General features: G+C 39.7%; 2 protein-coding genes and 1 long non-coding RNA gene across 6 annotated transcripts in view; all 3 read right to left on the bottom strand.

Annotated features, from left to right (window-relative positions):
- LOC311013486 overlaps positions 1 to 22,123 on the bottom strand; it is a 196,720-nt gene that overhangs the window by 135,250 nt on the left and 39,347 nt on the right. The gene's annotated exons all lie outside the window — the stretch shown is intronic.
- The window catches only part of LOC311013455 (storkhead-box protein 2-like), a 166,466-nt gene that overhangs the window by 135,250 nt on the left and 9,093 nt on the right, over positions 1 to 22,123 (bottom strand). The window lies entirely within an intron of this gene.
- Positions 3,721 to 9,703, bottom strand: LOC311013461 (uncharacterized protein). Of its 2 annotated transcripts, none has more exons than XM_084009554.1 (14): positions 9,303 to 9,703; positions 7,818 to 8,031; positions 7,577 to 7,652; positions 7,204 to 7,487; positions 7,027 to 7,089; positions 6,856 to 6,932; positions 6,641 to 6,709; positions 6,008 to 6,213; positions 5,630 to 5,732; positions 5,344 to 5,506; positions 5,099 to 5,202; positions 4,675 to 4,819; positions 4,449 to 4,575; positions 3,721 to 3,951 (listed from the first exon to the last, which is right to left on the bottom strand). In XM_084009554.1, the coding sequence occupies exons 1-14, from the start codon at positions 9,380 to 9,382 to the stop codon at positions 3,746 to 3,748; spliced, it is 1,917 nt and encodes a 638-aa protein (XP_083865680.1). In that variant the 5' UTR covers positions 9,383 to 9,703; the 3' UTR covers positions 3,721 to 3,745. The 2 variants fall into 2 exon arrangements, with proteins under 2 accessions (XP_083865680.1, XP_083865681.1); XM_084009555.1 differs by having other exon boundaries at positions 7,818 to 8,020.

The following is a 22,123-nucleotide window of genomic DNA, read 5'->3' as shown; positions in this document are numbered from 1 at the left end:
AAACAAAAACAAAACTAATTTGAGATATAACGTGTATATTTGTGTAGTCTTATCTGTCATAAACAAGAGATTAGGCGTTACGGTGCGCGTTTGTGTCGCGGTGCTAGACGGTCTGAGGCTCCATTCTCCACGTAATTAGTCGTTTATTTAACCAGCACTATTACTCTGAAGCTGTTTAATCAAGGTAAAAAAAAAAAAGAACCATAAGGAAAATATCCTGCATAGTTCCTCTGTAGCCTCTTTGATCAGAGCTGCGCCCCCAGTAGCGGGCGCACCGCTGCTGGGGGCCCTATAAAGCCCTATAAGAGTTATTATTATTTGCCTGCAGTCATTTGCTTGAGATTAGGCGCACAAGTGTGGTTTGCATGGGTCCAAACTGTAGTAATAATAATCATAATTAATAATATAATAATTGATTTTTGTTGTATTAACTTGCATGCTAATGATTGGCATATATATTATTTTGCTAAAATACAAAATTATTTTGAATGTCTGTCCAGCCTATGTGGAATTGATAGATTACTGTATGTTGGTAAATTACTATGTTAACAGTGGCATTTAATACATCAAACTTGTTGTTTACAGGGACCAGTAGCTGCTCGGTTATTGGAACGCCTGAAATCAAGGATTACAGATGTGTTGAATCAACCACACTTGAATTTGGACTATTTACAATACATTGTAAATCAAGAAGCATTCATTGTGACGGCTGCCTCCAGTACTTTAAACATCCCAGCTGAAATTGTGGAGTGTCTTTTATCCCTGCAAAATAAGATCCACGCAGCTGTTTCCCAAGAGAGTCCCTGTGCTTTCATTAGAGCTGGAGGACGAGGCCGACCAAAGTTCGTTTTTTCTGAGGAGCTTCTGTCCCGGCTCATCGACGTCCCCTTACCAGTGTCTTGCATTGCAAATCTGTTGGGTGTCAGCCAAAGCACAATCTTCAGGCGTATGCGTGAACTTGGCTTGTCCACGCGGTCTACATACAGCAGCCTAACTGACAGTGAATTGGATAATGCTGTCCAGTCCATCAAAAGGCGGATCCCAAATGCGGGATATCGAATGGTAAAAGGCTATCTGCAAGCTGATGGGCATAGGGTCCAGTGGGATCGGATCAAAGAGTCCATGCACAGAGTTGATGCTCCAGGAGTTTTGGAGAGAATGACACGGCTGGGGTGCATAGTGAGAAGGAAATACTTTGTACAGGGGCCTTTGTCATTAGTCCATGTGGACACCAATCATAAGCTCATACGGTATGACTTATTTAAGATTTATTCACATTTTTATTTATTGGGGGGGGACTGCTCATTGTAATTTCATATTTTGTTTTGAAGGTACAACATCGTCATATTTGGTGCGATAGATGGGTACTCAAGAAAGGTCTGTCACCTTTTTAAAAAATTTTTTTTACAGTGCTTTATTATCTCTGTACATGTCATAAACTACATCATGGTTCATACAATGAATTTGATCATATTTTACTCCATCACTTTAAGTAGATGGACCCAACTGGCAATCTTAGGGAGCAATACTGACTGGCCAATCATATGGAGAAAAAATATGATGGGAGGAGGGAGGGGAGGAGTTTAAAGAGAGGTCAAGAGTAGCAGGATGGGAGGAGACAAAGGCAGAGGCACAGGAGGAGAAGAGCAGGGAATAAACATTTTAAATGAAGATTACTGATGTTATGTGTTGTAGACCTTAATATTTTGCCTCTGCAGTTTCAAACACTGTCTTTCTACACAGATTTTCTATCTGGAACCTGCAACAAATAACCGCTCAAACACTGCTCATTCATTTTTTCTGAAGGCAGTGGAAAACTATGGCTGGCCTTCCAGGTAAACAATGATATGAACTTGGGCTATTGTTTCATTGTCCTAATTACTAATTTCAGTAATTTTTGATGGAATATTTTGTTGTGATGAATATGGCTGAACATTTCTTCCATGTATTTTCAAGGGTCAGGGGCGATGAAGGCGTTGAAAATGTCAAAATTGCTGAAACCATGTTCACTGTTAAAGGCGCTGGAAGAGGGAGCTTCATAGCTGGGCGCAGCGTACATAATCAAAGGTTACAATAAACAATTCAAATAATTTACAGTATATACATTTTAAAATGTAAAATGTAAAATTATTGTTGTAAAGTATTTTCAGTCAGACAATATCAATTATTACTTTTCAGCTGAATAATTCCTGTTTCTGATCTAGAATAGAGCGCCTGTGGCGAGATGTCTGGACCAGCGTGACACACCTTTACTATGAAGTTCTTCTCAGTCTTGAGGAAGATGGCCTGTTGCATTTGGCAGATGTTGTTCATCTGTTTTGTGTACACTATGTCTTCCTTCCACGTCTGGCAGAGGCCCTTCACACCTTCACAGAAGGCTGGGACAACCATCCTTTACGGTCTGAAGGTGGACTTTCCCCAAACCAGCTCTGGGTTATGGGCCACATGAAGAACCCTTGTGACCCGAATGAAGATTTGCAGGTTTGTTGAAGCTCAAACTCAAGGTGCTGTTTACAAAGGTGAAGTGCAGTTGACAGGTTTTGAACCTGAATATGTGGAGGTTAGGTATACAATTGATTTTTTTTTTATTGTTATTTGAATGGGGTCAATATCTTCAACAGTGTGGAAGGAGTATGAGGTTAAAATTCAGGAGCAAGTTATTTAAAAAAAAATAATTACAAGTAAGTGTGTGTGTGTGATACTTCATTGATGTGATCACACAAATAGAGCAAGTAAGCAAAGCAAGATTTATAATAGATGTACTCAATGTTCTGATTGAACATTAAACACATTTTATTCTCTGGTTTAATGTTTTCTGTTGTCACTGCACTGTGCCTGTGTATGTCAGTGTGTGCTTTGGTATATTGTTAAAATATTTCTCAATCATTAGCCTTATAACTTTATTGCCTATGTCATATTTTGACTAAATTATGATATCTACCTAGTTCCCCTAACACTGCAGATTCATTATGACTCAGGCAGTTATTCTATCAGGCTAACAAATGCTATTTCATACAAAATAACATTAAAACGTTTTTTTGTTTTTTTCCCAGAACACAGAGCTATTTGGAACAGACTGGGAGATGTTTGATGCTGTACAGGAGGAACCATATGGAGTTCAGGTCCAGGAAATTGAGTGCCCTCTGACTCCAGATATTATGGAAACTGTACGGTCCATGATAAATCCCTTGGCCTCATCAGAATCATTTGGCAGAGACATTTACATAACAATGGTTCAGTGTATTGAAAGTCTAATGGAAACATAAGAAATGCCTGACACGACCTTGCAAAGATGTGATTGTATAGAGGTGAACAGTCAGTGCACTTGTTTAAAAAAAGGCATGCCTGACATCTGTTCAATTTAACATGAGACAGGAGTCCCAAACATTTTTATTGAAAACTTTCCCATGAAATCTCCACAAGAGTCATCAGAATTAAATTTGTGACTTTTCCAACTTGACCCAAAAACAAAAAAAATGACTGGGTATTCTGAAGAGTACATGGAGGTAAAAAACAACTTTGGAGTCAACCATCAACCAATACAAAAGCAATGGTTCTGTAACAGTAACAAAAAAGATAACTGAAACAGTAAGCTGTCACATCAAATGATAAAATAAAATAATAAAACATATGAGCTGACCTGTTGCAGTTACGGTTGTTTTCCTTCTGAGTGGCTACACCTTATCAAAGGCTTGCCCATGGCAAATGGCCTGTGTCATTATGTTTTTGAATTCACTGTATGTTCTCAAGTGAGCTGAAGGGAATGTGTTACAGTCGGAAAACAAAGTGTGTGTTTTGTGTCACAGTCATGTTTGAATTTTATGTTTATCCCAAAGTCCTTCTTCTCGCTTGGGAGAACTGGCTTGTGTCGTTGTCCAGTGACCCACTGCATTATTCGTCCAACAGTCAAGCCTTCTGGACAGATGCTTTTGTTGCTGGGGCCCTCGTGTCCTTAATGAAGAGATTAAGACAATGTTAGTCTGGATTGAAAACAATACATTTTAGTTTTCAAGTTGGTAAAATCCCTTACATATACAAATCACATTTACTTTTTTTTCAGTATAAGAACATTTGATAAATCAAAGTAGAAACTACATAGAGATTTTAACAAAAGCTGCATTTGTTCTGACTGGATGACGGGCAATGTTGTGGCAAAAGTTCAGACACCCTGTTATTCAGTATAGCTGTTAGTCAATATAACTATACAAGTCATCCATATGAAAGCCCTCCATGTCTAGTTTAATGAAACTGCTATCCTAGAGGTCACAATATTACATTTCATCAGTTACATTCATTTTAAATAGTGACATCAAGTTTCCACAAACGCTTAGATTTATTGGTTTGTATAGTTTCAATCGATTAACCATTTACACTGCACTATATAAAATGTACTGCAGGACAACAGAAAAAGTTAACCTCATTATTACCCTATCTTGGCTAAAACATACCAGAATCCTCAATTTCCTGGAGGTAGTCCTGGAGAAAGTTCATGATGTTTACTTCCTTTTTGTGCTTGGCAGAACCAGTTTCACTGTAGACAGGACGGCTGCTCTCCAGAACGAAGGCTGCATCCGCCTTTAAGAAGAAGAGAGCATTTCAGTCTGCATAAACATTGTAATTCTTGCAAAAGACATTCATGCGAAATTAAAAGCAGTCTAAAATGTAAAAATTTACCTCATCATCTTCCCCTGGAATAAACAGCGTTTGGCAGAGGTCTTCATGACTCTTCATGACTTTTGGGAGGTCATACACCTGCAGGCCTTTTCTCAGCTGGTCAAGCATTGGGAGGACTCTCATGGTGGAGTGAAGTATGACAGTTCTAATGGACAAAATGTTTCATCAGGAGAATATACTGTTGTAGTATACCTGTTGGACGTAGAGGGTGGGTTGGGGGGACAAAACTACTATTTAAGAAAAAAATATATACAAATATATATTATTTGGTGACATGTGAAGAACGCAGCTTTGCATGAAACCAATGCCATATTATTTGTAATCCATGTTTTAGACATGACCAAACAAGTAGCCTAATTCAAGTCACAAATTCTTGTACAATACACCCTTGCCTTAATGAAAAACAAAAATGTCACCGACATACCTTATCATGCTGTCTCGTTTTTCCATGGACACGGGTCCGGTGTATCCGCAGGTCACAATATCATCAACCAGGTCATTGATGTTGTCCTTACTGGCGCTGTTTATCTGAAAACAGAGTAGGTGTCAAGTGAAATTAATTTGCATTGTATTATTGTTCTGTAAAAGAAACAAACCAAAAAAGTAATTATGCAAGCCATTTCATAATGAGGTTAATGCAATTATTAATTTTAATAAAATTGAATTTACCCTCTCAATAAGCTGTGATAGTTCTAAATCTGTTACATCACTGGGAGACACTAGAATGCTGTCAGAGTCACCGGAGCAGAGGTATCTGAAGCACCACTCGCGCATGAACTTAGGACAAGGTCCTCCTTGTGCCAGGCTAGCTGCCATGACCTCTCCTGCACTCCTAAACAAAACACAACAACACCACATATAAACTGCCTGAATTTATTTACAATTATATAAAACAGGGTTAACTAGCATTGCAATTAATATGCTAAAAGAAAACACAATGAATTTCATTACACACCTGAAGTAGTTAGAGTCCAAACTGTTGAGACAATAAACAGGATTCTTCCCTTTCTTATCTGACCCTCCAACAAATAGTCTGTTTTCAATCTCTGCTAGCATCTCTGCAAAACAGCAAATACAGTTAATTCAAAGGTCTCTTCACTCCCCCCCCCCCCCCCATTTAATTAGCATTTGAGCCCACTACACCACCAGAGACTTGATGTTTGAAGGAGAAGAAATTATCCTCTTATTATAACTCTTAGAGCTATATCCAGTGTGCGGATAATTCCTTTCCTTTTGTTCTTGATTATCTTTTATCCTGCATCTGGCCTTGTAAGAATATGATGTGCACAAATGTCCTCTTATTGTGAAATGAAAAATAGACAAAAATGTATACCTGTGAGGAATTCTCTGCTCAGGGCCCCAGTATCGATGCCTGCCTCGCCAAAGAATCTGACCTTAAGTCTACATTTGGGCGATGTCTTCTTCTGCCGCTGCCATTGTTGCATGCCTCTGCTGAAGAGGTCAGTTCTCGAAACACAGATGGAAAATGTGTCTGATTCATCAACTTGTAAAGCGATCCAATCCAAGATTTCCTCAGCACTGGAATTAAAAACAAAAGACAAAAATTAAACATTAATATAGACACCAACTTGTCTTTTCTGAATGCTTTATTTACTTTTCTTGTTCAACACTGAGCATTTGAATAACAAACAAAATTAGACATGGTTATACTGTCTGTATAATTTCATAGCTGTTTGTTACAATTATTCCAGGTGGTTGTTGGGGTGTGGCATGGTACAACAATTGCCACACCTCCTGTACTGGTGAAATTCTAAGGGGTGAAAGCAGGCCTCATGTAAGTCAAGACAAGAGCAAGGTATGATTACCACATTTCTCTGTGATCACACTCCACACATATAAAGCTTTTCAAATGGAAAAAGATGATTGATACTGCAGTATCTCTTTAAATTGTGTATTATCCAGATGACATGATATGCCACCATGATTACCTAATGTACAATATTACCTTTGAAAGGTACTGATTTGACTGACTGATACTGATCCACTTGACTCATGGCCATCATTTTTTGAAGGTCTGCACACACAAAGAAAACAGCTTGTCCTACATTATCTTGACAGAAACACTTGCATATCTATAACATTTTGCAAGGCAATCCTCTTACATGTCATTTGTCAAATGAAGATATACATGAAAAAATGCACTAAAATCATTAATATTACCGCAATCCGCATGTGGCTGCATGGATCTCAATCATGTCAACTTGAAATGCATTGTTGCACACAGGACACTCTGCTGTCTTAAAAAAAGAATTCACAAGGCATGTGAATAAAGACTTACATTATCCCAGAGATTAATATCTTGATTTACCAGGAAGGCACAAACAATTTCACCTTGCCCGTCTGGTCACAAATGGAATCTGGGGATTCATCTTCATGTGCTTCGTTGCAGCTTTCCTGGGGGAGAAAAACAGTAATACGCAAGTGTTCAGAGCATAATACAGAATAATATCTCATTTTCCAATATAAACAGCTGTGAAATAAAGCCTAAAAGACTCAACGTTGACATACCTCTTCAGCAGAAGAGGACAAATCTACAAATTCTGTCCTGCATTCCTTGATGTGTACTGGAAGAATCTGAAGAGGAACCATTTTCTTGCAGGTTGTACACTGGGCTTTGGGCATGTTCTCAAACTCCTTTGCTTCGGGTGGTAATGGAATTGTATCAAGTTCTTCTTGTAGAGGAGAGATGTACAATGTGTATTTCCCATTCCCGCTCACTGCTTTCAGCTGCTGGCCAGTGTAACCATGTAGATCTGGAGGGATGACAACCAAGCTCCGCCGCCCACCCCCACCTAAATTTGAAAAGTTTTGGATACTAAGCAAACCTGAATATAGAGTAACTATTTTGAAACAACATTAATCCAGTGTATACGCCACATACCTGTGGACTTGTGCAGCATCCAGCCACCGCAGATATTTGCCAGTCTTGGGTATGCACTCAAAAGCAAATCTGAAAACTGAAGAGACAAAACAATAGTTAAAGCATTAATGCAATGAGTCGTATTTATGAACTACTGTGTATTTCATCATGCAAATATTAATTAAATCATGTGTCAAGATTAATTCTAAGATGGGTGTTTTTCTCTTGAGACATGACTTGACACAAGGCAATGGCAGTGTACCTCTGAATGTGTCACATTTTCAGATATGGATAGTGAACGTTTTCCAAGGCCAGCCAGCATGAGTGGCAGTTCCTCTTCTCCTTTTGGTGTTTTTTCATATTGTTTTTCAAGAAGAAAAAAGTTCACCAAAAAGCTCTTCCCAGATTCTTTCATCCTATATGGTGCAAAACGCCTTTTGCCTCTTGCCTCTTTTTGAAAGAATCCTGGAAAAGACCTAAAAAGATGGCATAGTATTATTCTCTCTTTTATATTCCATCAACAACAAAAAGCAAACTAACTTAGAAGACTAAGTGATTATGTTAGCTTACAGTATGTAGATTTGTTTAATTTGTTTTATGCAATAGTTAATATGGTAATGGTCTGAAGCTCCAGAAAATAAATTATAAAATTAAAAAATCTCCAGCTGTTTCACTGCCCTCTGATTGAATCAGAATCAGGGACCCATTTTGGCCAAATGTGCCTAAACTGGGAGTGCAATAAATGACCCATGGCATGTACCCTACCGCGCCATTTCTTGTTTCACTGACAGTCCATTGTTCTGAGATCTTGTAAGTTGTTGCACTGCCTGCTGAGGCTGCCTCGCTGTTGGAACTGACTGCACTCCCTGTCCAACAACAGCTTCTCCTGAAGTTCTCTGACTGACTGGCCTGACATTCGCTGGTACATTGTTACTTAACATCAACACCAGATTTTGTGCTGTGTTGATGATGTCCCTTAATTGGCCCTGAGTGAGAAAAAAGATAGTAAATGTTACAGACATGGGTACTTTCCACGATTTTACAGAATGCCTTCAAAGTAAACTAACTTCTTCTTAAAGTCTGAGCTTGGGTCAGCATCCACAACAAACAAAAAGCCAGTCTGGACCATGGATGTATTATAATAGATCCCTGGTCTGACTCTGGACCCATGCAAACCACACTTGTGCGCCTAATCTCAAGCAAATGACTGCAGGCAAATAATAATAACTCTTATAGGGCTTTATAGGGCCCCCAGCAGCGGTGCGCCCGCTACTGGGGGCGCAGCTCTGATCAAAGAGGCTACAGAGGAACTATGCAGGATATTTTCCTTATGGTTCTTTTTTTTTTTACCTTGATTAAACAGCTTCAGAGTAATAGTGCTGGTTAAATAAACGACTAATTACGTGGAGAATGGAGCCTCAGACCGTCTAGCACCGCGACACAAACGCGCACCGTAACGCCTAATCTCTTGTTTATGACAGATAAGACTACACAAATATACACGTTATATCTCAAATTAGTTTTGTTTTTGTTTTCATCAGCGCTAATTAGCTAACTTAAGCCAACTTCTAATGCTAGTAGCTAATGCAAGCACTAACTGAGCATCACCGGGCATGTCGTTAGCCTTTAAGCTAAAGCAGTAGCAGTCTTCACGTCCATAAACTGTATATGATTTAAAACAGTACAATTTCATGAAATAAATAACTAAATAAAAATAAATAAATGTTGGATGTGTTATTTACTTTACCTGTGATGCTGCTTCCCCTGAGTTACCCGCGGTGTCCATCGGTGCACTGCTGTTGTCAGCCATCCTCGGCTTCGGCGCATCACTCGGGGTTCGATTACTTTCCCCTGTGACCTGCTGTGACGTCATTTCAACACTTTTTCTACTCGTACCCACAAACTTGAATTCGTGTTCACAGTGAAGACTTCGTAGTCGTAGAAATTAGAGTTGTATTCACAAGACTTTGCACTCACAGCTTTTAGATTCATACTCACATAAAAACAATCCTAACCCGAACAATTTCTCAGACTCATGTGTATGACAGCAGAATTTTGGGTACAACTTTTTTATTTACATACAAATGTTTATCATTACGAGTACGAATGGTTAGAATCATGGACACATCTTTTTGGAAGCTCTCTTACTCCATACCGCCACGCCTAGTCCTCGTGATTTCGTCACATGAAAGACCAAAAATGGCCAAAATTACATATATGAAGTACAAACAGACTATATTTTCATCAAGTGTCTAAGAATACATGCTTGCAACTAAAAAAATATGAATAAATCGTTTATTTCCTGAAAACCGACTGGCCATATTATCTAAATACATATGTATTTCACATGTTGTTCATCCCCCAGTTGGGTGAGTGGTGATGCACCTGCCCCCAAACGCGGGCAGCCGGGGTTCACAATCCGGTGAGGATGTCTCATATGTTGTTTTTTGCTTGCATAATTGTCTTTAGATCAGAGAATTAGACCAACATTTTACTTTATCATACTTTACTTCTATGATAAATATGTCATACAATTTCCCCAGAACCCAAATATAACGAGCAATTCTTGCCCAAGCAGCCTCGCAATTTTTATTTATCACTACAGTATTCCCTTTCTTGGTTATGATGGGTTTGTACTTTTATTTCCATCAATAATTTTTTGCTCTGGTCTTTTTGGCCATTTTCTCGATTATTCGACATTCACGGTTCTGGGCTGGCTTTATATCCCGTGAACGCGTGTAACACACAACGTTAACCTGGCTTGAATTAGCCTTAACAAGGCGCGGCTGAAATGCGTTAATGGAATGGGTTTAGCCGCAAGTGGAAGTTGGCGTTAGTTCTCACCAGGCTTAACCAGGTAAGCGCCGCCTTAATTAGCAAGTTTGGTGGAATACCCCTCAGGTTTAGGTTTCACAGCCTATTTGTTTGTCTCTCTGTCTTGACGCCTCTAATTACAGAATAAAAGCCTATTGAATTTTGATTCTGCCCTGCATCTGAATCCTCTTTTTAGTCCAGCCTGACATAAACTCACTCAAATGATTCAATCTATAAAGATGAAAAGTGTTTAACTTGTGTATTGGTGTCGATGTTAAGTGTTTTTCCTCTCAGTGTATTCCGAGTGACAGTGTGTTGTCGCCATGATGATGGTTCAGTGTTCGCTGCACTGAGCCTGTTTTGCAGTTGATGTAAACTGCTTACTCAGGCGAGTGTTGGTGATGCAGACGGTGTTAGTTTTACACACGTAGCTCCAGTTGTGCCGTCTGTCGTTTAGCAATTGTAAAAAACTGTAAGTTGCTCTGTGGTAATACCTGAACACAATTTTGTCCTAGGCAATGGATGAGCTGCGTCGCATACTTGGTGGCACCAACCGCAAATACATTGAGGTTTTCCATTGTTATGTCAGCCATGTTCAAACCATTCAATAAAAGGCCATTTTTCTGTTCTTCTACATCCCTATCACACCCCTCAATGCACTCCCATCACTTCCCCCCTCACCAACTCCACTACCAAAGTGGCTCAGAAATGCCAGTGAGGCACTGCTTCATGGCCTTAAGGTGAGAATTTGTCATGATCTGTTTTTTTCTTTTTTTATTCAACTCAGATATTATTGATTTTTGAAATAAACAATAAAGAACACAGAACAGCATCAGTGGGGTACATGTTCTTAGTAATAACTCTCAAATGTCTGACATCAAAGTTTTCAGTGGTGAATGGTATTCTGTCCATTTTTCGCATTTCTTATCGAATTTTGTTTGCTGGAGTCCCATTATATACCTGAGTCTTTCCATGTTAAGTATCTCCTCGACTGCGTCCAGCCAGTACTTCAGAGTCAGAGGGCACCCCCTACACCATTTTCTGGTGATACCCTTCTTGGCTGCACCAGCAGAATTTTAACCAGGTATCTGTCTTCATGTCCCGTCAGGTTACACAGATATAATTTCTCACGTCTTCGGTAGTTCATATCCCAGTATTGTTTTCAATTCTACTCACACATCATTCTAATAATTTCTGATTTTAGTACATTCCCAATGTTTGTTGTGTAATTGAAAATTTGCTCTTTGTTTTGGGAGTAATAAAGAACCTCATCATATTTTTCCAGCAAAATGATTTCCACATCCTGGAGCTGGTGGTGGTTAGCTGTACATCACATATGTTAAACCAGTCCTCATCAGTTAATGGTCAGTCAATTCTTTTACCCATCTGTCTCCTGTATGCAGTGTAGAAGTTACTCTGTTCTTCTCCAGAACCTGGTACATTGTTGAAACCACTTTTCCAGTAATGATTACATAGTGTTGTAGTTACTTTGTTCAGCTCCTGAGGTAGACCTGATTTTATTTATTTCTCAAAGAAGTCCCTAATTTGGTAATACCTAAATTGGTTGTAATCCTCCAGTCCAAATTCCCTCTTCAGTTTTTGAAAGCTTTTAATTTTGTCCCGCTCAATAATGTTGCATATTGCTGTAATTCCCTTGTTTATCCATTGTTCATAACTATTTTCCATTGCCCTTGGTTTAAATTTAGAATCCTTTGTCAGCCAGCTCAAAATTAGTAGGGTAGGGTATAACAATTTCCAACTAACGCTATTGAAAGCCCTTTTCTGCGTCCAAGCTGAGCAGCAGGGCACTTTCTCCTTTTTTTGTACTATTTCAATTATATGTAAAGTCCTCCTTATATTGTCCTGTGTTTGGCGTCCCTTAATAAAGCCACATTGATCTTCGTTAATTAGTTCTATTCTAAAAGTTTCGAGTCTCTTAGCTAGGATGGTTGTATATATCTTATAGTCACAATTTAATATTGATATTGGCCTATAATTTTCACTGAATTCCTTATCTTTCCCCTCCTTGGGAAGCTCCGTGATTATGGCTTCTTTCCAAGAGGGGGGAATTTTACCTTTTTTTTAAGATTTCATTGAATGCTGCTAATAACATTGGACTCAATTCCTTTTTAAACATTTTGTACCATTCAGCCGGGAAGCCGTCACTACCTGGGGCTTTATTTGTTTTCAGCTTATTCATGGCTTCTTCCAATTCCTTTGCTGTGATATATGAATTTAAATATTTGTTTTGTTTCTCTCCTATTGTTGGTAGATCTAATGAACTTAAAAAGTTTCTTATTAGTTCCTCATCTGCTGAGTGTGTATACAGCTTTTTGAAATACTTTTCAAATACTTATTCTATTTTTCCTGGTTCAAATTCTAGTGAGTTGGTTGAAGGATCTCTGATTTTATGGATTGTATTCGTGAGTTGCTGTTTCCTTATTCGCCTAGCTAATAATTTTGAAGCAGACTTTCGTTGTAAGTCTACTTCAGAAGTCTAGATTTATTTTCCACTTCATCTCCACGTATCTCTTTCACTTTGATCTTCACTTCCTTGATTTGTTGAAGTAAACCTGCATCCATTGAGTCTTTATGTTGTTGTATTCTTTTTTTAAGCTCTTCAATCTTCTTCTGATATAATTTCAGTCTATCTTTCTCGTTGCATGCTGCTCGAGATATTAGTTTTCCCCGCATAACTGCTTTCATGGCATCCCAAAGAGTAGTCAAATCACTGTGAAATCAATTCACCATTGTCGTTCTCTTTCCTGTATATATTTATTTCTGTTTTGATCTCCTCAACAAGTCCTGGATTATTTAGTACACTAACATTCATTCTCCATACAGTAGTCCTTTTCCTGCTTTTAATATTTAGTGTCCAGTGGAGAATACAATGATCTGACATGTCTGCTACTCCAATCTTACACTCTTCTACTCTAAATCTATCCGCTATATTCATGAAAAAATAATCTATCCTTGTATAGACTGAGTGGGGAGCTGAGTAGAATGTGAAGTCCCTCTCGAATGGATGTAGTTACCTCCAAACATCTGAAACTCCTTGCTCTGTTAATACAGTAACTGTAACTGGGTTAGGGTACTGTTGCTTTGCCGTCCTATTTTTGAAGAAAAGGCTGAAAACGACATACCCAAAGTAAAATGGTTACTGTTTTTGAACCCTTATGACTACAGGCACAAAGCTGAGCATTCCTGAAAGATAACCCTTTGAATTTTCTTCTGCAGGTGTCAGATATACTCTAAGTGTTACTGACACTGAGTTACTGCAGCTCAAACATAGTGGAAATTGCATTTTTTTTGCCTCGCCTAAATTATTTTTCTTTTTGAATTAAACAAGTTCGCTGTGGCTGTTATAGATAGGCCTAAAAGTTGAATGAAGCCACAGCCACAAGCCTGACCAACAACTGGTAGAAAGTAGATAAAAAGACACCCAAAAATGAGCTTTGCAAGTGCAGTGTTGTAGGGCAATGTCAGACGGAGCTGCATCTGGAACAAAGTGTTCCAAATGAGATTATGGGTATTTTTAGGTATATAATTCTACTTTTTTTTGTTGTTTATTTCACCAGTTCTACAACTACTACTAATAAAACCAACATGTTTTTAATGTTTCTTTACATAACAGCCTTCTGTAATGAGACGCTGCATAACTATCATATCTGCAGGTCACAGTCTGACCTTTCTGAGCTGCTGCGCTCTCAGCCTCAAGCCCCCTCCCCTCATGTAACATACTGCTGGAATCGTAAACTCATTGGCTATAAGACCTGTCAGTCAAAAATGTACTCCTCTGCCTATTGGCTCTCTGCCTGGGGATTCTCGTGGTTGGTCAGCCGAGAGGCAGTGACGCACTGGCTCTCTTGATGGACAGATTTTTCAGCCAATCCGGATCGCAGGATCGTGGAAGGGGGCTTGTTTTGTCACCAGGAAGTAGCGCTACACGGAGTTAGCAAAGTCCGTCATCGAAGAGCGATAACTAGCGATAAACATCTATAAACAATCTTTTGTTCAGAAACTCACAACGTCAACACATGGCGTGTTATTGATGATTACCGGAGATCGCGTGCTCGTGGGACTAAACGAAGTAGCTACTTTTGTTCGTTAGACTCTTACCGTTCTCTGGATATAAGGATTAGCATGCAACATGTTCTTTTTGGACTTCGAGACAGCTCGAAAGGTAGGGAACTCCTGTCATATTGTTGTTATTTTTCTGTGCACTCCTTGCACACATGCTGTGTTTGCTTTCGATGTGTTTTCCGTGAGCATAAAACGGCGTACTTTTTCGATTCGCGAGACTCGTAGCTTTCAAATGATGTGTAATATGACTCAGACACATAAAAATAATATGCGAGTAAACAGAATGAATGGGAAAACTAGTGCAAAACGGCCCGTCGGCGGGCCTGACTAAAAGACAGGTATCGGGACACTTGAATTTTGCTACTTTTCTATGCACTAGTTGTGTCCAAATCCTGATTCAGTGTAATGGTAAAATCCCCTCCGTATATCAGTATCCCTTCTGTTTCTTGAACAACAACTTAAAATACATTCTTGAATAAACTCTTATCACTGTCCGGAGGTGCATAGACATTGACGAGTGCAACTAGTTGATTTTCAATTTTTCCCCTTAACCAGAATGTATCATCCTCCATTATCTTTCATTTCATTTAAAGTCTCAAATTTTATTGCATTTTAAATTAAAATCACTACCCCTCTTTTCCTCCCATTTTTGTATGAGCTATAGTATGGCATTTTTAAATCACATTTTTTAAAATATTTTTCATGCTCCTGATCCGATAAATGTGTTCCTTGTAGAAAGCTAACCTGTGATACTTTTTTTTTGTCAGTTTCGCTATGACCTTCCCTCTTTTCATTGGGTTATTTAACCCGTTCACATTTAGAGACACCACTTTAAGTTGGCTATGTTGCATCTCCACCTTTCTTTAAGTTTTCCCTTTCTCTCCCACTGACGCCTGCAATTCTAAAGGCAGGAACACACCGGCCCAACCGTTGGACGTCTGAAGCGTTTGGAGAGGCTCGGACGAGGTCGGGAACACATATGTTTGGTGTGTACAGCTGCGTCGGAAGCTTTCGGAGCCGCGCGGACGTTGTCTGATCAGACTGAGCATGCGAAGTCTGAGGAGGTGGGCTGTTGGACGTCTGAGCCACTGGATACTCTGATTGGCGGTGTGCTAGCGAATCAGAGTATCCAATGGCGGTGTGTGGGCGGGGCGGAAGTGACGATGGTAAACTCCGTATTACTCGTTCCCTACTGAGACGACGTCTTCGTAAAATAATGAGCCCGAGAGCACACAACGCGAGTGTCACCCTAGCCAGAGTCATCTTTACAGAAATGCCAAGTGTTTAGTCCACAAAGGTCTTCTCGAGTCGAACGAATACTGAACCAAGACGTGTGTGCATTGTTTTTATCTGCACTCCGTTCCGTCATTTCCTGTTTTCCTGTTTTGGAGTACTGGCACGAGACTAGCGCCACCCGCTGTTAAGGAGGCTTATTGCATCTCGCGCAAGCGCAGAACGTACACGCTGCTGTGGTGTCGGAAGCACGTCGAAGCGGTGTGTACAACGCAACTTTTCTGCCGAACGGGTCAGACGAGAGGCAACAGAGTGGGCGGAGAGTGGTCGGATAAGGCAGTTGGACGTCTGGGCAGTGTGTAGGGGCCTTAACACTATGAACTCGAACTCCAAAACAATGCTTCCGATAACAACGGGCCTCTTATCATGCCCGTGCCCCTGTTGGAAGGAGCGGGGAAGGTCCCACAGCAATGGAGGGGCCCCTCACTAGAGGTGAACCGAGGTCCTGCATAGAGCCCCCCTTGCCTTCTAGTAGTGTCCAACATTTCTCTGCATTCCCACTCTACCAGTCTGAATAGAACATATGAAAAGCCTAGTAGTGCGAGGCAAGCTATAGCCTAGTATACAAACTCTATACTTGACAATAAGTAGATGGATAAACAAATATTATCTCCTGGGGTATTGCAATGACTTAGTCTGTTTTTCCCATCCTTTTCCCCCCAACCCTGACATTATCTGAAAGGATACATAGTGGTTCTCTGTATTTAGGAACAAAAATGTATAAATGAATATAAAAGCCAATAATACAATGTCTTTTCCCTACCGTTTTCTTTCTCTTATATGCCTGTTAATTGACATGTCGTCCTTTCCTCATCAACCTAATCAATATGGAAATAAAGGTGATTCTAGCAGCTTTACATTGGGAGAGGATTTTGACTACAGAAGAAAATTACATTTTTTTTCCTACCGATCACATATCTAAACAATATTCTGACTTTTTCAACCTTTCATATCGCGGACATAATCCAGATTCTTCGCAGAGCTCTTTAGATTTTTTGCGAAAGGGATTTTTCTGAAAACGGACATTTCTTTGTTGAAATAGCCGCTTGTATTTACTGTTTAATATGTGAAATATTAAAATCATATGCCTTAGTCTATGTATTTGTGCAATATTCTTATGCTTAATTTTCAGATGAAGCCACTTTCTTTTTGTGCCTGTTGGATTACAGCTATATGAAAACAGTTATTTGTTCGTTGTGCTACTTCGTGAACCACAGGAGTTGAACCCCTGTCGCCTGCTCATAGGCAGTGTTGCTAACTGTTCCACCACAGTATCGCTCTGTGAAGCTGAAAATAAAGACTTATTACCTTTAGATCAATCAACTGTTTCATTCAGTTATACGCATTAAGTCGGGCCTTAAATGTCTGCCATGCTAACTATCTCTACTTTGTTGCAGTTACGATGCTCTGCTTTCTAAGGATGAGCTCGTTTTCTAAATAAACACTCCGTAATATCTAATAACTCTCCCGGTTGCCATGGTGAATCGTAAAATCGGAGCTCCATTGATGATGGCTTTGTAGAGTCGGCAGGCACGCGCTTAACTCAGTTTACATACTAAGAGTTGAATTCAGAACAGCTGTTCTGGAACCTAAAACTCAGAGTTGGTTGACTAAGAATTCAGTTCCAAAAGCACTCTCACAGGTTTCCAGGTTCCATTCATTCACACCGGTGGTGGTAATCTACGATGGTAGCCACAGCTGACCTGGGGCGGACTGACGGAAGCGTGGCTGCCATTCTGCACCTACGGCCCCTCCCACCACCACCTCAAACATAGAGCATACACATTCATACAAGGCAAGCTGGGTGAAGTGTCTCGCCCAAGGACACAATGACCACAACACAGTGACAAGGGCAGGGATCGAACCGCCGACCCTCTGAACATTAGCCAACCTGCTCTACCACCTGAGCCACAGTCACCCACCTTAGTTATCCCAGTCGGGTAAAGGAAACCTCTTGTAAAATTCCTAACTTTTCACAATGCCCTGTCTCAAGTCCGGATCTTCCATAGACCCAGGTAACGCAATTTAATTTTCAAATAGCAGTGACTGACTGCAGGCAGTTCTGGTGAGTTTTAAGCAAAAAGGCCTTTTGTAGTATGATGGATTACATGGTGCGATTCTCTACGAAGTGACCTCATGGGTTTGAGTATTTCTCTGTGTAACGGAATATTATATTAGGTGGATATTGTTATGGAGTAACCAGTCCTACCATTCATATTATTGTAATTCCTACTTGGTAGTATAATGACAGTTTGCATAGTGGAATTCTCCGTGATCTTATGGGTCTGATTGTTTCTCTATGTGAGGGATTGTTATGCGAGGTGGATAATTTTAGTGGAGTGAATCAGTCTGACACTATATTATCATAATTCTTACTTGGTAGTATAATGACAGTTTGCATAGTGGAATTCTCCGTGACCTTATGGGTTTGAGTGTTTCTCTATGTGAGAGATTGTTATGCGAGGTGGATGATATTTTAGTGGAGTAACCAGTCTACCACTCATGTTATCGTGATTCCTATTGTATAATGACCGTTTGCATAGTGGAATTCTCTGCGATTGAGGATTTCTCTATGTGAGGGATTGTTATGCGAAGTGGATGACATTTTATTGGAGTAACCAGTCTACCATTTGTTATCGTAATTCCTACTTGGTAGTATAATGACGATTTGCATGGAGAAACTGTCTGTGATCTTATGGATTTGAGTGTTTCTCTTTGTAAAAAAATGTTATATGGAATGAATGAGGTGTGTATAACCGGTTTGACAGTTTGTGTATTGTATGAGCTCATTGCAACATCTTGTTAATCAATGTTGTGTATTTGTGTTGTGTTGTGATTTAAGGCCCGCTGCAGCCCTAAATATGTCTAAGTCTTGTTAAGATTGTTTTGTTCGTTTTGTTTGTGTGTTGTTTTCTTACTGAGAAATTATTGCTGGAATTGAGTAGTTGTTCGAGATGTTACAATTAAACACAACATTCCAGCTCTAATTCCTTATCCGTTAAGCTAATAACCTTTTGTTCATCGTGATTCATGACTGCTGGTTCGTGATAAACAACGTCGTAAAGTGTACTTTCTTATTCGTGTAAATTCAAAATTTTCTTCACTGATCCTTTGTTATTTAGTAATATTGTTTCTCTTTAACTAGTTAGTTTGCTTGTCTGTTTTCATTAATCCCCCCTCCTACCTTTTGTTATTCTAGTCTTTTTGTTCAATTTTTATTATTTTTTGTTAATCATTACTGTTAATACTTGTCCTTTTAGTATTATCCCTTCTCTAACTAGTTGGTTTGTCTGTCTGTTTTAATGAATTTTCCCCAACCTACCTGTTGTTATTTTAGTCTTTTTGTAAATAAATTATTTTTCTATTTTTTTTATTTCATGTTTCACATACTGTTAGTACTTTGTCCTTTTGGTGTTATTGTTTGTCTTTAACTAGTTTGTTGTATTAATTTTCCCCATTTTACCGTTTGAGCTGGAGGAAGTGTACGGGGAGAGGGAAGTCTGTCCCTGCTCAGACAGCTATCCCCGCGACCTGGCTCCGGATGAAGCAGAAGAGGATGGATGGATGGATAAATTACTCGTTAATAATTATATTCTTTTTTATGTAATCTTATTTTTTATTTTTTCATTAGTTTCATTATTATTTTCCCTTGTACATTTTTTATTTTGCTTTTTTTTCCAGACTGAAAAAAAGGGGGTAAATTGACAGAATTGTATCCTAAAGTCTTTTGACCCACAACCTGTTCCAAACCTAACCTATGCTGATCACCCTCTTAACCCTGTTTCCCTCCTTCCTTTCCTCATTGATGGTAAGCCATATAGTTGTAAAAGTTGACCTTAGTTGATAATTATGCTCCCGATCTACTAGACAAACCACTTGCAAAAGTTAATTTTGTTTGTAGATGGTAGCTCATACCGCTCTCCCACTTGACTAGGACCCTAGGAAATCCAATTTAATTTTTCTAAATTCCGAGCTTTCTGTTTTCATTTTTTGAAATTCTGTGTTTTCCGTTTACATTTTTTGAAAACTGTTTTCCGTGTTTTTTTTGTTTTTTTTTATTCTGTTTTCCATTTTTATTTTTTTTATTCTGTTTTCCAATTAAATTTTTCGAAATTCTGTTTTACAATTTTATAGCATTTTTTTTCATCAAATAGTGTCGTGTAATCGTGTAGGTGATGAATCAAAATAAAGAACCCCTGTCGCCAGCACCGTATCAGCGTTGTTAACCATTACACCACAGTGTTGCTTTGCGCATTCGAAAATAAAGACTTATCACCTTTAGATCAATTGACTGTTTCATTCAGTTATACGCATTAAGTCGGTCAGTAAATGTCTGCCACGCCAACTATCTCTACTTTGATGCAGTTAAGTTGGTCTGCTTTCTAAGGATGAGCTCGTTTTCTACATAAACACTCAGTAATATCTAATAACGCTCTCCTGTTTGCCATGGTGAATCGTAATATCGGAGCTCCATTGATGATGGCTTTGTAGAGTCGGCAGGCACACGCGTAACTCAGAGTTGACATACTCAGAGTTGATTAAACTAATTCAGAACTGCTGTTCTGGAACCGAAAACTCAGAGTTTCCCATCTCAGAGTTGGTTGACTCAGAGTTCAGGGTTAGGTTCAGAGTTGGTTGAGCCTGCTTTCTAGAACGGGCCCCTGGTGGTGTAAAATGGACTTGGGCGCAAATAAAATAAATATAAAACATAATTCAAAGTGGTCAGGAGGCTTTACGCTGATATAGAAAAGTCATTCCCTTAGATGAGAATCTGTAGCTCTCATATAAAACATTGTGGGCAAAGGGAAAGAAAAAGGGTTTTGCCGGTCTCTGAACACTAGTTCTCCTAAGAGACCCTCTCACAATCCACTGAGCTTCTTTTTTTATTTATCCACGCACCAAGAGAGCTGATTGGTCAGTAGGTGGTGTTTTTCTCCGTGTTGATCAGGAAAATAACCTGCTCCGGAACAGGTTAGCTCTGCAGCGTCAGTTACCATAGTGATGTACCCCAGTAAGAAGTGAACCAGTGTCGTAATACGGAAAACCCAGGGTTAACCCTGATTATGAAGTTTGCCGACGACACCACAGTGGTTGGATTCATTCGTGACAACGAGGAGTCAGTGTACAGGAACGAAGTCAAATACCTAGAGGACTGGTGTAGAGAGAACAACCTCCTGCTAAATGTGGACAAGACAAAGGAAATGATCGTCGACTTCCGAAGGTCATGGCCTGAGCATGCTCCCCTCACCATCAGCGGCACCACAGTGGAGAGAGTGGACAACATAAAGTTCCTCGGAGTGCAGATATCGCAGGACCTGAGCTGGAATAAGAACACCTCAGCGATTCTCAAGAGGTCCCAGCAGAGACTTTCTGAGGAAGCTGAAACAAGCCTCTCTCCCCACCAGCATCCTCAGGACCTTCTACAGAGGTGTGATCGAGAGCGTCCTGACCTACTGCATCTCGACATGGTACTCCAGTTGTAGTATGTCAGATAGGAAAGCCCTGCAGAGGATAGTCAGGGGAGCTGAGAGGGTCATCAGAGTTTCTCTCCCCTCTGTCCAAGATCTCTTCCAGAGCCACTGCAGGAGCAGGGCACTGAGTATTGTCAGGGACTCCTCCCACCCTCTTCACCATCTCTTTGAACCGCTGCCATCAAGAAAACGGTTCCGGAGCATCAAAGGCAGAACAAACAGACTGATCAACAGCTTCATCCCACAAGCTGTCAGATTGTTAAACTGCTGATTGAGAGTGCAATAAACATTGTATTTATGTTCACACTCTGCACCTTAATTTTAATTTAACTGTTTTTAGTTTTGGTTTTAATCCCATCCCCAGGTCACTTTCTATGCACTTTTGTTTTAGCTCAGGCTGCTGCTATTGCCACTGTAGACAAAAAAAAAAGACAAAAAAATCCTTTGCTGGACAATCCAGGGATGTGTGTGGTATGATTGCCTAGGTTTTTCGTTATTTATTTTTTACTGTTTTTAATGCTCATATTGTTTCCACTGTTATCTGTTTACTGTTTTTACGTGTTTCCTGGAGTAACGCTCTCTCATTCTGCCTGCACTACAGTTGTATGTTGAGCTGAATGACAATAAAGCTTGATTTAATTTGATTTTGAAGTTACCTTGCTAAACCCAAATCCTGCTTCCGAGTACAGGGGTCCGTTTCACAAAGCAGGTTTAGTGAAAACCTTGAGTTAGTTAACCCTGAGATGAGGGAAACTCTGGTTTTTCAGTTTCACAAAGCCAGTTCAGCATAAATCTGAGTCAGTTACCCGGGTAACATACTCCGTGAACCTAACCTGCTCGCTAGCAGGTTTGCTTCAACAAACCGTGAGTTTCTCCCTACATGTCTCCGCCTTTTTCCGGAATCTGA

This window comes from Eutrigla gurnardus (genome assembly GCF_963514095.1).
Source record: "Eutrigla gurnardus genome assembly, chromosome: 5".
NCBI lineage: Eukaryota > Metazoa > Chordata > Actinopteri > Perciformes > Triglidae > Eutrigla > Eutrigla gurnardus.
This window is presented reverse-complemented; position numbering and strand designations above follow the sequence as displayed.

What these genes read in the sequence shown, in the direction of transcription:
- LOC311013461 (XM_084009554.1), bottom strand. Translation starts at nt 9,382, where the DNA reads ATGCGCCGAAGCCGAGGATGGCTGACAACAGCAGTGCACCGATGGACA. An exon ending in TATCACAGCTTATTGAGAGG is followed by an intron (nt 5,203 to 5,343) that starts GTAAATTCAATT and finishes CTCTGTTTTCAG; the next exon opens with ATAAACAGCGCCAGTAAGGA. An exon ending in CCAGGAAATTGAGGATTCTG is followed by an intron (nt 3,952 to 4,448) that starts GTATGTTTTAGC and finishes CTCTTCATTAAG; the next exon opens with GACACGAGGGCCCCAGCAAC.